The following is a 14154-nucleotide window of genomic DNA, read 5'->3' as shown; positions in this document are numbered from 1 at the left end:
ATTGTACGTAGCCATTTTTCTAGCATTCAATAAATTTTTTATGCTGTGTTTTGTTTTCAACCTGATGTCACAACCCAGGGTTTGCATAGCGGTTTCGGCCACTAGGTAAAAGCGCAGAATAGGCTGCATCAAGAAAATTCAGTAGGAGGAGCTGTGTGACGTCCATAAATGGGTGGGACTAAGCTTGTGATGTCACGATGTAAGTCTCGCATTTACACTAAGCGTACTTTCTATTTTCTTTCAAAAATAGCAATAATAAATTGTTTATTATTGTAAATTGATATCAAATTCTTTACTTTTAATTTACATTTATAACATTTAAGCTTAGGCGTTACTGATAATAAGTATAATAAATTGTTTATATTTAAAATTACCATAATACAGTGAGCGAATTCTACCAATTATTAAAACGATAAACAACGTCGCAGTCTTTAATACTTGTAGAGCTTCAATATTTTCAAAGATTTTTATTAAAGCATTTATACAAATAAAAAAAAATTAATTTAAATTCATATTGTGGAACATTTCAATTTTATCAATTTTACAAATTATCTTCTTGCTACGTAACGATATAATTCCTTACATACCAATAATTAGACAATTTTCATTATTTTCTAAAAATTGTAAACTTTTGTATTAATAAAAAAAGAAGAATATTTTTATTGCATATGAACATCATTACACAGCTTTCATATCAGTTTCTAAAATTCCTAAATCACGCCATATTCTGTGTAGGCATACTAGAATTCTACGCATTAATAAATAAAAAAATCTAATTTCTCAGAATGAAAGAAAATAATATAATAAAATAAATAATACAAACTTGGAACACTAAGCAATACTTCACATACGCACAAACACACATATTATCAATGAGCTCATATTAACAAGTGGAATTACGATACCAAACACTACGTATTAAAATATGAGGTAAAAAGTTACTTAAAGGATTAAACTTTACAGTTTTGCCACTGTTGAGTAGATCGTCGGGCTATCGATAAGTCGTAAAGCGTTATAAACATATCAAAATCAAAAAAAATAAACATATAATTTAAATGAAAAATTATGTCTTAAATATACTTCACAATTAAAACAACAATATAAATTTAAAATACACAAACGATACGTTAAACATTGCATATAAATAAAGTTACATTACTGTTCGGCATCACACACAACCTCGTTTTCCCTTTTACACAACGATCAGTATCAGAAAACATCAAAGAATTCCACAAACTCAGTGTCCATGTGCTCATTTATCTATTTTCACTTAAAGAAACATCCCAGAGTTGCATAAACTTGGCATTGCGCACCACATTGGCTTTCCCCATGTGCACATCGATCTATTTTCACTTAAAAACATCCCAGAATTTGACAACTTCGGCATTGTGCACCACATTGGCTTTGCCCATGTGAACATCGATCTATTTTCACTTAAAAAACATCCCAGAGTTGCACAAACTCGGCATCGCGCACAACCTCGGCATTTCGCACCCCATTGGCTTTGCTCATGTGCACATCGATCTATTTTCACTTAAAAAAACATCCCAGAATTGCACAAACTCGACATCGCGCACAACCTCGGCATTGCGCACCACATTCGCTTAGCCCATGTGCACATCGATCTATTTTCACTTAAAAAAACATCCCAGAATTGCACAAACACGGCATCGCGCACAACCTCGGCATTGCGCACCACATTGGCTTTGCCCATGTGCACATCGATCTATTTTCACTCCATAAAACATCCCAGAGTTGCACAAACTCGGCATTGCGCACCACATTGGCTTTGCTCATGTGCACATCGATCTATTTTCACTTAGAAAAACATCGCAGAATTGCACAAACTCGGCATCGCACACAACCTCGGCATTGCACACCACATTGGCTTTGCCCATGTGCACATCGATCTATTTTCACTTAAAAAAAATGCCAGAATTGCACAAACTCGGCATTGCGCACCATATTGGCTTTGCCCATGTGCACATCGATCTATTTTCACTTAAAAAAAATCCCAGAATTGCACAACCTCGGCACTGCGCACCACATTCGCTTAGTCCATGTGCACATAGATCTATTTTACTTAATAAAATCAGACATTGAATAAATTATCCATTGCTTATATACTTAGGAATCTGCTTTCACTTAAAGTAATCAGAGAATTGCAGAAATTCGCGCGGAACCAACTCCATTGATTCGAGTTGCAAAAAAATGTGTCCAGAAAAATGATACAAAACAAAAATAAAGCTGCCAGAATAAAGCAACTACCGAACATCAAAACGGCCATATTAGAAAAGCACCCAATATTTTAATAATAAATTAATAATTAAGTCAATAATAATAAATGAAACTTACCTTCAGTCCTCTCCTTTTGCAGAATATACGGCTGTGATCTGCCTGAGAAATATATGCATCAGTTAGCTGGCGTCGGATTTCTTGTGTTTCCATCTCCAAATATATTCCGCAAGATAGGAATCAAACTGTCCTTTTGCCTTACTAGAGCCACGGAAACTTCTTTTTATTGCCGCCCATGTTTCCTCAATACTATTTGTATGCGCACCTGTTTCTGGATCTTTAAATTGCAAGCTATGATTGACTTTCAGGTGCGCATACCCTTCGAACTCGAGACAGTCGTACGCTTTCCAACAATCGATCCTGGTAGAACATTCTCTTTAATGATTTCTAGCAATGTATCGGCACCTCTGTTTTCAACAACTCTAAAGGCGCATTTATCTGTCCCTCTCTCAACCAAACCAAAAACCCATCTTCCTTCGACTCTTTTCCCTGTATGATACTTTTGCTTGCCAAACTTGCTTTCGTCGATTTCGACAATGACACCTTCCCCATCCAACATCACATTCTCCTTCAAACATAACTCCATGCATACTTCCCTACAAAACCTTTTCCAATCTGTCACCGTATTTTTAGCAATACGTAATTCCGTTCGTATAAAATCGTTCCCACACTTACCCAACCACATATAGGTAACTCGCAAAACATCACACATGCTCAATTTACTCTTCGCAAACCAGGAGTTCTTTCGAACACACCTTGAAATTCGATGCCTACATTCGCCTCCAGTAACTCTGCACATCCACTCAAAACCGTCTATACGGTTTTTCGCTCTACTAGTTTCATATTTGTTCCACAAACTGGGCACTCATACGATATTGCAATCAAACCTTTCTCCATACACCACTCAATAATGCTTTTTTTTATCTCTTCGCTCCAACTGATAAAAAAAATCCAGATTCAGATACTCATCCATTCTGCAGTAAGCACCGAATTAGACACACTCATCAATAATTAAAACATTCCTTAAGCAAAAGAATTCTTTTCTGTATTTTCAGAAGTTACGGTTATAATTTTTTATTCATGCATTCAATATTTTCATTCGTTTGCTAATGATCGTTTTCAATCGTTTGGCATCTTAATAACACATTTATGCGAGATAATTCGTTGCGTTCAATGCTAACACTACCACACAACACACAACAGTAGATTTCTAATTAAAAAAATCTCGCGCAGAACATTATAAACCTACCATTTCAACTCCGTTAAAATATAATTTAAGTTTTCTTTAAATACGAAGCTATAGCATACTTATAACTTGTTTTTAAGAAGAGGCGTAACCAATATTACGTCATAAAAAGGCGTGTCCAAGCATAAGAGAAGTAAACACAACATCGACTGATGCAGCCTATTCTGCGATTTAGCCTAGCCACTACACCACAGTAGTAAATATTAAAAGTTGGTGGCAGCTTTTAGGGATTGTTCCTGAGAGTAAATTTAGGAACGGACTTTTTCGCCTGTGAACTTGAGTTCTATGTGAACAGTCAAGACTTTCTTCTCTTCACGAACGATCTAATTTTGCGTGGAAGGACAGTTCGCATGGTGAAGCCTCTTCAGTGACAAGTGACAGTGTGTCAGAAGGGAACGCCGGAGGAAACGTGATCTAGTGCCGCAAAATAGTGAAATTTCCCAGAAGAATATCCAAGTAGTGCCAGGAGAGTCAATCGAAGGCGTCTTCAAAATTGGTGAGTACCATTTTTGTGATTTTGGAGAAGTTATGCCAGTTATTCGAGACTAGGCTTATTTTGGATATAGAGCAGGAAAAGTTTGCCTCTTAATTAGCATTTTTTATATACGCTTTGTTTGTAGGCATAGGTATTATCATTAAGTGTTGTAAGGCAATTTGTGTTCAGAATTGTTAGGGAATTATTCAGTTTTGGAGAGATAGACCTGTTGTTGTTTTTGTGTTATTGTTTTTCGGGGTAGGTTATTTTTCTTTAATTTTCCATAATGGGTGAGTTTATGAGGAAATTTACTAAAGCTCTGCTATTGGAGTTAGCGGAGGAGTTTGAAACAAATGTGTCTCAGGCAAACAGAGTAAGAGAAATTAGGCAGGCTATTCTAAATGCCGAGGACTATGAAGAAGAAGCTGCGAAAGGATACTCGGCAAGAATTTGGGCTGCGGCTGAGCAGAGAAAAGCAGAAGAAATAGCCGAACAAGAGAGAGCAGAACGTGAACAAAAGAGAGCAGAGCGGGAACGTGAACAAGAGAGAGCAGAACGGGAACGTGAACAAGAAAGAGCAGAGCGGGAAAGTGAACAAGAGAGAGCGGAACGGGAGTGGGAGCGAGTTTTTGAATTGGAAAGGTTAAAACTGATGAATGTGGTTCAGACTAATAGCCTAGCTTCCACCGTTTCGAAAGTTGAACAATCTAGAGAAAAAATCTCTTAATAGATCTAGTACCGCGTTTTGAAGGGAATAATATAGATATTTCATTATACTTTATGCTATTTGAGAAACAAGCTCAAAAAGAGAACGTTAATGAGATTGATTGGGTCTCGCAATTAATTCCTTTATTACCTTACGATGTAGCCCAGTTAATAGTGAAAGAACCAGCGGATGAAGGGGATGATTGTCAGCATGTTAAGAAATTACTCATGCAGAGATTCAAGCTTAGTTCTTGGGCACTAAAAACAAAATTTGAAGAACATTCTAGAAAAAACGGAATGTTATGGGTGGATTTAGTGTATGAATTGAGAGTGTATTTAGAGAATTGGTTGGATTCAGTAGAAGTTCAAGATTTTGAAAGTCTTAAGGAACTTATGCTCACTGAGGAAATTAAGCGGCGAGTCCCTCTAGAAATAAGAGAGCACTACTTAGACAATTGGGAAGAATTTAAAACAGCTTCCATTTTAGCAGAGAAATGCGACAAGTATGAGGCTTTGCGAAGAGATACGAGGAAGTTAAAACAGAGAGCGGGGTTAAAGAAACCATTTGAGAAAGATAGAGAGCGGTATATAAATTCTAACTGTAGTTATAATCAGAAAAGTAGTGGTCATCAAAGAATTAAATCAGAGGAGCATAGAAAAGTAGAGGCTCCTAAAAAAAGGCAAGTTTTCAATGAAGCAGGTTTCGAGAAACAGCGGAAAATAAGGTGTTACCAATGTGGAAAGGACGGACATATCCGACCTAACTGTCCATCGCTGGAAAAGAATAAGGCTAATCTGGTGAATAATCTAGGAACGGAGAGTTTAGGAAAATGTTATGAGCCGTATTTCAAGAAAGCAGTAATTAATGGGATAGAGAGAGAATATCTGAGCTAGTATAGATCTGTGTAATAGTACTTGGATTAATACTAGTGACTTATTAGGGGAAACTGTATGAGTGAAACAGCCTTTGGACACAGAATGTAAATGTTTACCTTTGGCGAAAGTCACCACTGAAGGTGATTTTGGTGTGTTTACCAAAAAGGCAGCGGTTACTCCGGTAGAGTTAGATAAAGAGTACTATTTGTTAGGGAATAAAACTGCACAGTTGATTGAGGAAATTAGGGAACGACCGATTCTCTTGAATGCTGTGGAGACTCGTAGTCAGGCGCATGCGCGCAGGAGTTTAGAGAGAGCGAGTGCAAAAGACTTAGATTCCAGATCTGAAGAAAAGAAAGAGATAGAAAGTGAAAGGGCCGTCAATAATGAGCATTCGGAAGAAAGGAAGTTAACCAGTAATAAGGAGGAGAAAATTAAAATTGCAGACATCAGTTTAGAAGAAAGGTCTATCCTAGCGGATGTTTCGCCAGCAAAATTCTCGGAAGCACTTAAGGAACTTATGCTCACTGAGGAAATTAAGCGGCGAGTCCCTCTAGAAATAAGAGAGCACTACTTAGACAATTGGGAAGAATTTAAAACAGCTTCCATTTTAGCAGAGAAATGCGACAAGTATGAGGCTTTGCGAAGAGATACGAGGAAGTTAAAACAGAGAGCGGGGTTAAAGAAACCATTTGAGAAAGATAGAGATCGGTATATAAATTCTAACTGTAGTTATAATCAGAAAAGTAGTGGTCATCAAAGAATTAAATCAGAGGAGCATAGAAAAGTAGAGGCTCTTAAAAAAAGGCAAGTTTTCAATGAAGCAGGTTTCGAGAAACAGCGGAAAATAAGGTGTTACCAATGTGGAAAGGACGGACATATCCGACCTAACTGTCCATCGCTGGAAAAGAATAAGGCTAATCTGGTGAATAATCTAGGAACGGAGAGTTTAGGAAAATGTTATGAGCCGTATTTCAAGAAAGCAGTAATTAATGGGATAGAGAGAGAATATCTGAGCTAGTATAGATCTGTGTAATAGTACTTGGATTAATACTAGTGACTTATTAGGGGAAACTGTATGAGTGAAACAGCCTTTGGACACAGAATGTAAATGTTTACCTTTGGCGAAAGTCACCACTGAAGGTGATTTTGGTGTGTTTACCAAAAAGGCAGCGGTTACTCCGGTAGAGTTAGATAAAGAGTACCATTTGTTAGGGAATAAAACTGCACAGTTGATTGAGGAAATTAGGGAACGACCGGTTCTCTTGAATGCTGTGGAGACTCGTAGTCAGGCGCATGCGCGCAGGAGTTTAGAGAGAGCGAGTGCAAAAGACTTAGATTCCAGATCTGAAGAAAAGAAAGAGATAGAAAGTGAAAGGGCCGTCAATAATGAGCATTCGGAAGAAAGGAAGTTAACCAGTAATAAGGAGGAGAAAATTAAAATTGCAGACATCAGTTTAGAAGAAAGGTCTATCCTAGCGGATGTTTCGCCAGCAGAATTCTCGGAAGCACAAGCAACAGAAACTCATGATAATGTTCAACACCAAACAAAATTTATTATATCGCATACTGAAGGAACACAAGATCTGAGAATTCGATATTCGAAAAACCCACTTCTATCCAGACGTTTTCTTTTGATAAATTGCTTCCAAATAACCTTGCTGTAAAAATGATGTTCAATTATAATGCTGAATCAAATGCATATGCTATATGGCGTGCAATGTATAAGGAGACATTACCAGCCATTGGCGAGTTTTCTTTGGATGAACTGACAAATCATAAAGTCCGGAAAAAGAAATTGGAACCTCATCCAAATATAGTTGTAAATGTTGAAGAGTGTCCTATCTCAGTGATTGATTATTCGAGATCAGATCTACGGACAGCAGGAAATTTAGCATATGAAGTATATGGAGGAGCCAATCCTTTTTGTTCTGTAAACTGTTGTTTGAAAAATGAATTTTGTAGCGTTTTGGAATTATATTTTTGTAGACTTAAATTTGTTTGCATAGTGTGTTTCATTTTCAAAATGGTTAGAATCAAATGTTTAAGTATTAGCATTTTGTAAACTGAAAAGGTGCTCTGTGTAGATTCAAAATTTAAATCTTTTAGTTGTATTTTTGCATTTTTGTTATCTAGAAATAAGTGCAGGGTAATATAACTTTCTTCTCTATTATCACTTAAATGGTTACCACTTGTGTTTTGAAAGTAGTGAAAAGTATTTAGAATTTTTTCCTTCTATAGTCAAGAAAAATTCCTTTATGAGGGGAGGAGTTGTGATAAGGTCGCATAAATCTACGACGAATGATTTCAAATTGCAAATTCAGAGTGCAATATACGTGATGAAATCACGGGACTAAATATAATTATTTAATTGTTATTAAAATAATATTAAGTTGTAAAAAATAGTTGTTATTAAAATAATATAATTGTTGGCAATGTTAAAAACGCAGGCTCGAGAGCCACGTATGGCTCTCGCACGATTGATGTATAGAATTTGATTTTTGAAAAAGATTTATAGTTTCTCTCTTGTCGAATTGTACGTAGCCATTTTTCTAGCATTCAATAAATTTTTTATGCTGTGTTTTGTTTTCAACCTGATGTCACAACCCAGGGTTTGCATAGCGGTTTAGGCCACTACACCACAAAATTAAATAATGAAAAATCTGCATAAATGTATGTATATTTCTCGCATTGTGATAAAACAACGGTACATAGAGCCCTCAGATTTTGAATGACGTAATCCTACTGCGAATATGGGCATGTGGAAGCCCAAGTTTGAAATTTGGAATTTGTTTTATTATCGATTTCATATTTTGTAAAACTATAACGAATTTTTGATTAAGAAACTCAAGGATTTCAAAGCGAGCACTGGCAACGTTGTACAAAAAAATCATTTTTATCTCCAACGCGCGATACTCTATATCGTAAATTCTAAAGATAGGTTTAGTTTAAAACTATTTTGGGATATTACTCTTGAATTGAATTTTAGGGTTTAAGTGCGAAGAACGTGATATTTAATGAATAAAGGTAACACACAAAATGTTAAAAAACACCCCTTTAGACGTAATTTAAAATCTGAAACCTTTATGATTTTAATTTTTTAAATTTTTATTTATTTAATTAATTAATTAATTAATTTTTTAATAATGATACGAAACGTTAATAGTACTAAGAATGAATCAAAAGAGATCTGTAAGAAATTCTTGTTGAAATAAGACACTGAAATGCCTTTTCCATAGATCCACTTTTGATTTCAGAAATTCAAAATGCTTATATTACTAACTCGGCTATTAATATAATCTTACTATATAATTTCTGTCTTATCTCTTTTTAATTTCTTTTTAATTATACTGTCTCTTTTTGTTGCTTTTTAATTATACTATATATCTTCTTGTATATTCTAGCTCTACATAGTTTCTATCTCCTCTAGGAAATACAAAAGATCTTAATATGGCTGCAGACTTTATAATTAACACTAATTGAGAGATATTTCCACTTGTAAATAAAATTGAAACCATTTTTTTATATATTAAGAATTCATTATTTTACTTTTTTTTCCAACAGAGTAGCTCACCAGCGGCCGAGCGATAAAGTCACTGAACACTGGTAGTTCAGTCCGAGGTTCGAATCCGGCGAACGGGCTGGCTGAGTGTGCGTTTTCGTGGTTTTCTCCATGTGTAACGTGTATACGTGCCGTTTTCCTTAGAAAGTCTTCCACGAAGGCATCCCTTCCCTTAGGCAGATGCCCTCGAGGTTTTTCTGTAATCACGTAAACCGAATTAAACCATCCAACAGAGTAATCAATTACCCGAAAATCTTTGTGAATAATATTTGCTCTTTGATTGTGAAAACATATTTCTGTTGTTAAAAATATAGCAATAGATCCACTGGAAAGAACTAATTAACAAACACTTTTATATGACGTTCTCTGAACAGGAATTTCCGTTTTTTTTTTTTTTTTTTTTTTTTTTTTTGGCATAGTTCAGTGTTTTCTGCATTGGCAGTTCAGAAGTTTTGTACAGAACTATGGTTTTCCAAATAACATTTCAAGTAAAGTATTGTGTAGCCACTGGATTGAAACTATTAGACGATTAATGATAGTGTAATGTTGATTTGAAAATAAATTAATTTCATTTCTAAAGAGAAATTCAAATGTATATTATATACTTAATAACTATAATTATATCAATAATAAAGAGAATAAAATTATATCAATAATAAAGGCTAAATATCATTAACGTGGCAAAAGAAATTTCCTACTAGCTCTAGAACTTTTTATTTTTAGGTAGAACAGAGTCTTGCCACTTGTTATGGAATGAAACAGAAAAGCAAGGAATGCAAATTAGAGCCAGAGTACTTATCGGAAGATTATAGAATGATGATCGACTGGTAAATGAATGGCTCTGAATATTTTTTTTTCTTTTTTCAGTTTCATTTTAAAACTATCTTTACATTTTCTTTAGTATCTGTTTTAGTATCCATTTGTCTATCTTATTATTTAGCTTATCTATTTAGGCTTTATTTATTTGGTAAAACAATTACTGTATAAATTTTAGCAAGATTTAAAATTTCCAGATACAGAATAATCGACGATAAAGTTTGCCTCTTTCTACGGCTGAGTGCCGGTGGCCTCTTTAGAACAGAACTACCCGGGTTTAGGAGTTTTTCGCCGTCGCTATTTCACCGTGGCCGTTCCGCCGTCAAGTTATCTTTATATGACTGTATTTTATCTTGCCGTGTTATATTCGTATTAAATTTATTTAGTTTAACAATTCTGTTTACCTTTTGTACACTTAATAAAGGTTGCTTTTAATATATATAGTTATTTACAAATATGAGATATAAAGAAATTACGCATAGTTAGTTGGAAAATTATGTCAGTCAAGGAGAACTGGGGCTAAACTTCTTATATATATGCGGCTTAGTTTATTGGTTACTTGGGTAACTGTAAATTGTTTTATTCCCCGTGCAATGCAGCGCGTGACGAATATTATGAGAAAGCCGGACAAATTGAAAATACGAGAGCAAGTGCATTTAACATTTAATAAAATTTGACATCTATATATAATTTGCCGTTTCAATTGAGACGTAGACAATTTCCTGTAAAACTTGCCTTTGCAATGACCATCCATAAGTCTCAGGGCCAAAGGCTTAAGCGTGTTGGCATTTTTTTACCTGAGCCTGCATTTGGACACGGTCAACTTTATGTTGCCTATTCAAGAGTTCGTGAAAGAACGGACGTGAAATTAAAAATAATGGATGATCCTCTACAAGGCGAGCTTAAAATTGATGGAAAGATCTACGCAAGAAATGTTGTGTGCAAAGAGATCTTTGACATGAGAATTACCACTTTATTATTTAAATCACCTTTATTTATTGAGCTAGCGGTGGCTCTTAAGAAATGTACCGCCAGTGGTTCCGTTCATTGCACTCTGCTTTAAGCAATTAAGCAAGTAGAAGCGGGAAACCTCGTGGGGCAATAAGCAAAGGGGCGTCCTCGCCGCCTGCCCTGGGTAATTCAGTACCTTTGCACAAATCACTTTAATTACATTTTATAATATCTAGAACAGTGGTCATTTCGTATGACCGCCGGGCTTTCTAGTCTGATATAACAGAAGTTATATTACGGATTTTAAAATTATGCGGGTAAAACATGATTCGTCAAAATTTCTAGGAATCTTAATCGGCTAGTTAAGAGAAATCATCATACATGCAGGAAGTTCACATTTTTATGAAATCTGAATGGCAACGGAATTACATTGGAATCTTGTCAACACCTTACTCTCTTAAAATTAATATGTCGTGTGTAACGGTGTATTTGTGTAAAACTGTACACAAAAACATTTTATATATCATTTTATATAAAATGTTTATTAAATTAAATTAAATTTTTAAACTAAACGGAGTAATTAATTTAAATTAACTTATTATAATACAGTTAATTTAAATCAACTAATTATAATACAGATATAATACATTCGTGTAAAGAATAATATGTCTTGACGGCGAAACGGCCACGTCGAAACTGCCATGGGGATTAGTCCCATTCCCGAACAACACTATTTAGTTCAACTTCATTCCGAATATAACTTTTAATTTTTATTAAAATGTTTTCAGTAAGAAAAATATAATTGTATGAAGTTTAGTTGAAATTCTAAAATAGTATCTATATTAGAATAATAACAACATGCCGTCCAGACGGAAAATTGGTTAGTGACTCTGACTTGTCGTACCGAAGGCCCCGGTTCACGTCTCGGAGAAGGCATGGATGTATTTGTCCGTCTCCTCATAGAAGGCATCGGTGGTCCACCAATTTGGAGCCTCCATAATAAAGTGACCATCGCTTTCTGCCTTAGGACGGCTTGGACTTGCAATCGGGAAATATATTATAATAATGTACCTATCTTGAAAAAAAATTTGATAATTTTTGTCAGAATTGAGTTTAAACATAAGCACGAGTTAATATAAGTACTATATAGACAAAACACATGTATTACCATATATTTTACAATTTTGTATATTTTTTTACAGTAACAAAAAGAACAAAAGAAAAAAAAAATCTCTCTTTTTGTAACTGAAAAGCATAGAGGATACGCAGTGTAGAAACAGTTCCGCGGCCTATTATGTGAAAGATGATAAATATTTTGCATTTGATGCACTGCTTTCAACTGTGCACCTCGAAGTTGGACGTCTGTATTACAGCTTGTGCAAGTTTATGCATAAGAGTTTGTATACAGTCGCTCATGCGAAAAGTTTATGAAAAACTTTAACGCCAAGGGCTGAAATTTAAAATCTCAAAGCTTAAGGTTTACGAATTTGAAGCTTTCACGGATACAACATGCTTTAATGTAAATATGAAGTTTGAATCATTGGATGTCTTGCTATAAATAATCATTTCTATGAATATTGAGTTTGAAGTATGTTGCCGTAACTTATTTCGCATGTCAAACGTAACATTAGAACAAGCCCACAAATTTTATCGAGAATTCCACAAATTGTATCCTTGGCGACGAGTAATGGATTGCGTCCGTCGTTGACTTCGACATCGGACACTTTGATAGGTGATAGGACGACTTTGTTCAGCTGTTTCTCAGTTTTGAAGACGAATCCCCCTGAAGACGGATCCGAAGGTTTCCCATCTTCTTACTCCTTCCACCAAACCGAGACGACGAGAGGACTTTCGTCTCGCCACGTATGTTTAGTTCCATCACGTTGCAAAGACAATATATAAACATTCAAGCCTTTTCCAGGATCTAAGCCCGGGCTCATCGATATGGCAGCTAAAATCGCTAACCACTATACGGACCTAGGACGGCGAATTTGAAGTAATATTATTATAGATATTATTATGATCTCGTTCTCAGTTTTAAATATTCCAAAATCCGTAAATTTATTATACGCTAAATATTACACACAAATTTTAGTTATATATCAGAATGGCCTCATTTCTTTAGCATTAATGATTGTTGCTTATTATTTTTACTTCTTTGTCTCCTTATGTACGTTCATATTATTTTAGTGCTTCCTTTACGTAGGTGTGTTTTCTAAACGCTTCTTCATTTCTCAGAGAGAAAAAATAACAAGCTATATATATTTAAAAGTTAGCAAAACATATTTATTTCATTAAATGAGAAAAAAGTCAAAGTTTAACGTTATTTACTTCACTTTTCTTTTTATTAACGAAATTAAAATTTATGCACCTTAAATGCAGTCTCGAGTAAAACAAAGATCAGAAAGTTTTAATATAGTAATATAGAAATTCTCCCCATGTAATAAAGAAAGTTTTTAATTTTAATTAATTTGTAAAAATTAGAATTAAAACACGTAAAATTTTAAACTATAATCACATTTTTTTAAAAGCTATGAAAAATAAATTAAATTTGTATTTTTTAGTATCTGTGTCGCAGAAGATTTTTTAATGACTTTTTTTTTTGGGGGGGGGCGTTAAGCGGAAAACTCTTTTCAGTTTAATGTTTCATGGTAATAGTTGCGTTAGATATTTTTACCTTTAATGGCATCAATTAGATATTTTCCTAGTATTAAAGCCGAAGATTTATTATTAAGCTTGTAGAGACATTAGGCATTTTGGAAGCAGGAGCCATGAAAAATGAGCAACGCCTTAGCCGGGAATTGAACCGATCGAACCACGGACTTCTGGAATACGCACCCAACGTGCAGACCACCACACCACGAAAGCACGCTAAAAAGGCAGTAGAAATACCTTAATCACCTTTTAAAGGCCGGCTGGGATTTTAGGGGACCCTATAGCCAAATCCTGGGTGTGGAGAATCATCATCCAGCACCCTTTTTAATTCGGGTGCCACTGTAGAGACATTAAGTATTATTTTCGGAAGCAAGAGAGATGAAAAATAGCAAAGCCTTCCCCGGGAATCGAATCACGGATCTCGGGAATACGCACCCAGCGTGCAGACTACTACACCACGAAAGCACGCTAAGAAGGCTGAAGAAATACCTTATAAGCTTCAACGTTTTCAGAAACTAAAATAATTTGTTTAAAAACATAAGAATAATTTTTTTCCTTTCACAATTTTATGAA

At 35.0% G+C, this 14154-nt stretch overlaps 1 protein-coding gene across 1 annotated transcript in view; it reads left to right on the top strand.

Moving 5' to 3' along the window:
• The window catches only part of LOC118192575 (dynein regulatory complex protein 9-like), a 124739-nt gene that overhangs the window by 22017 nt on the left and 88568 nt on the right, over positions 1-14154 (top strand). The window contains exon 2 of the mRNA XM_085812389.1: positions 9883-9986. Coding sequence (XP_085668515.1) covers positions 9883-9986 — 104 coding nt within the window. The remainder of the gene's footprint in view (positions 1-9882; positions 9987-14154) is intronic.

Source organism: Stegodyphus dumicola, chromosome 3 (assembly GCF_044657685.1).
Source record: "Stegodyphus dumicola isolate Sdum_Otavi_A_Nest chromosome 3, ASM4465768v1".
NCBI lineage: Eukaryota > Metazoa > Arthropoda > Arachnida > Araneae > Eresidae > Stegodyphus > Stegodyphus dumicola.
The sequence above is the reverse complement of the archived record's forward strand: the minus strand, read 5'-3'. Positions and strand labels throughout refer to the sequence as shown.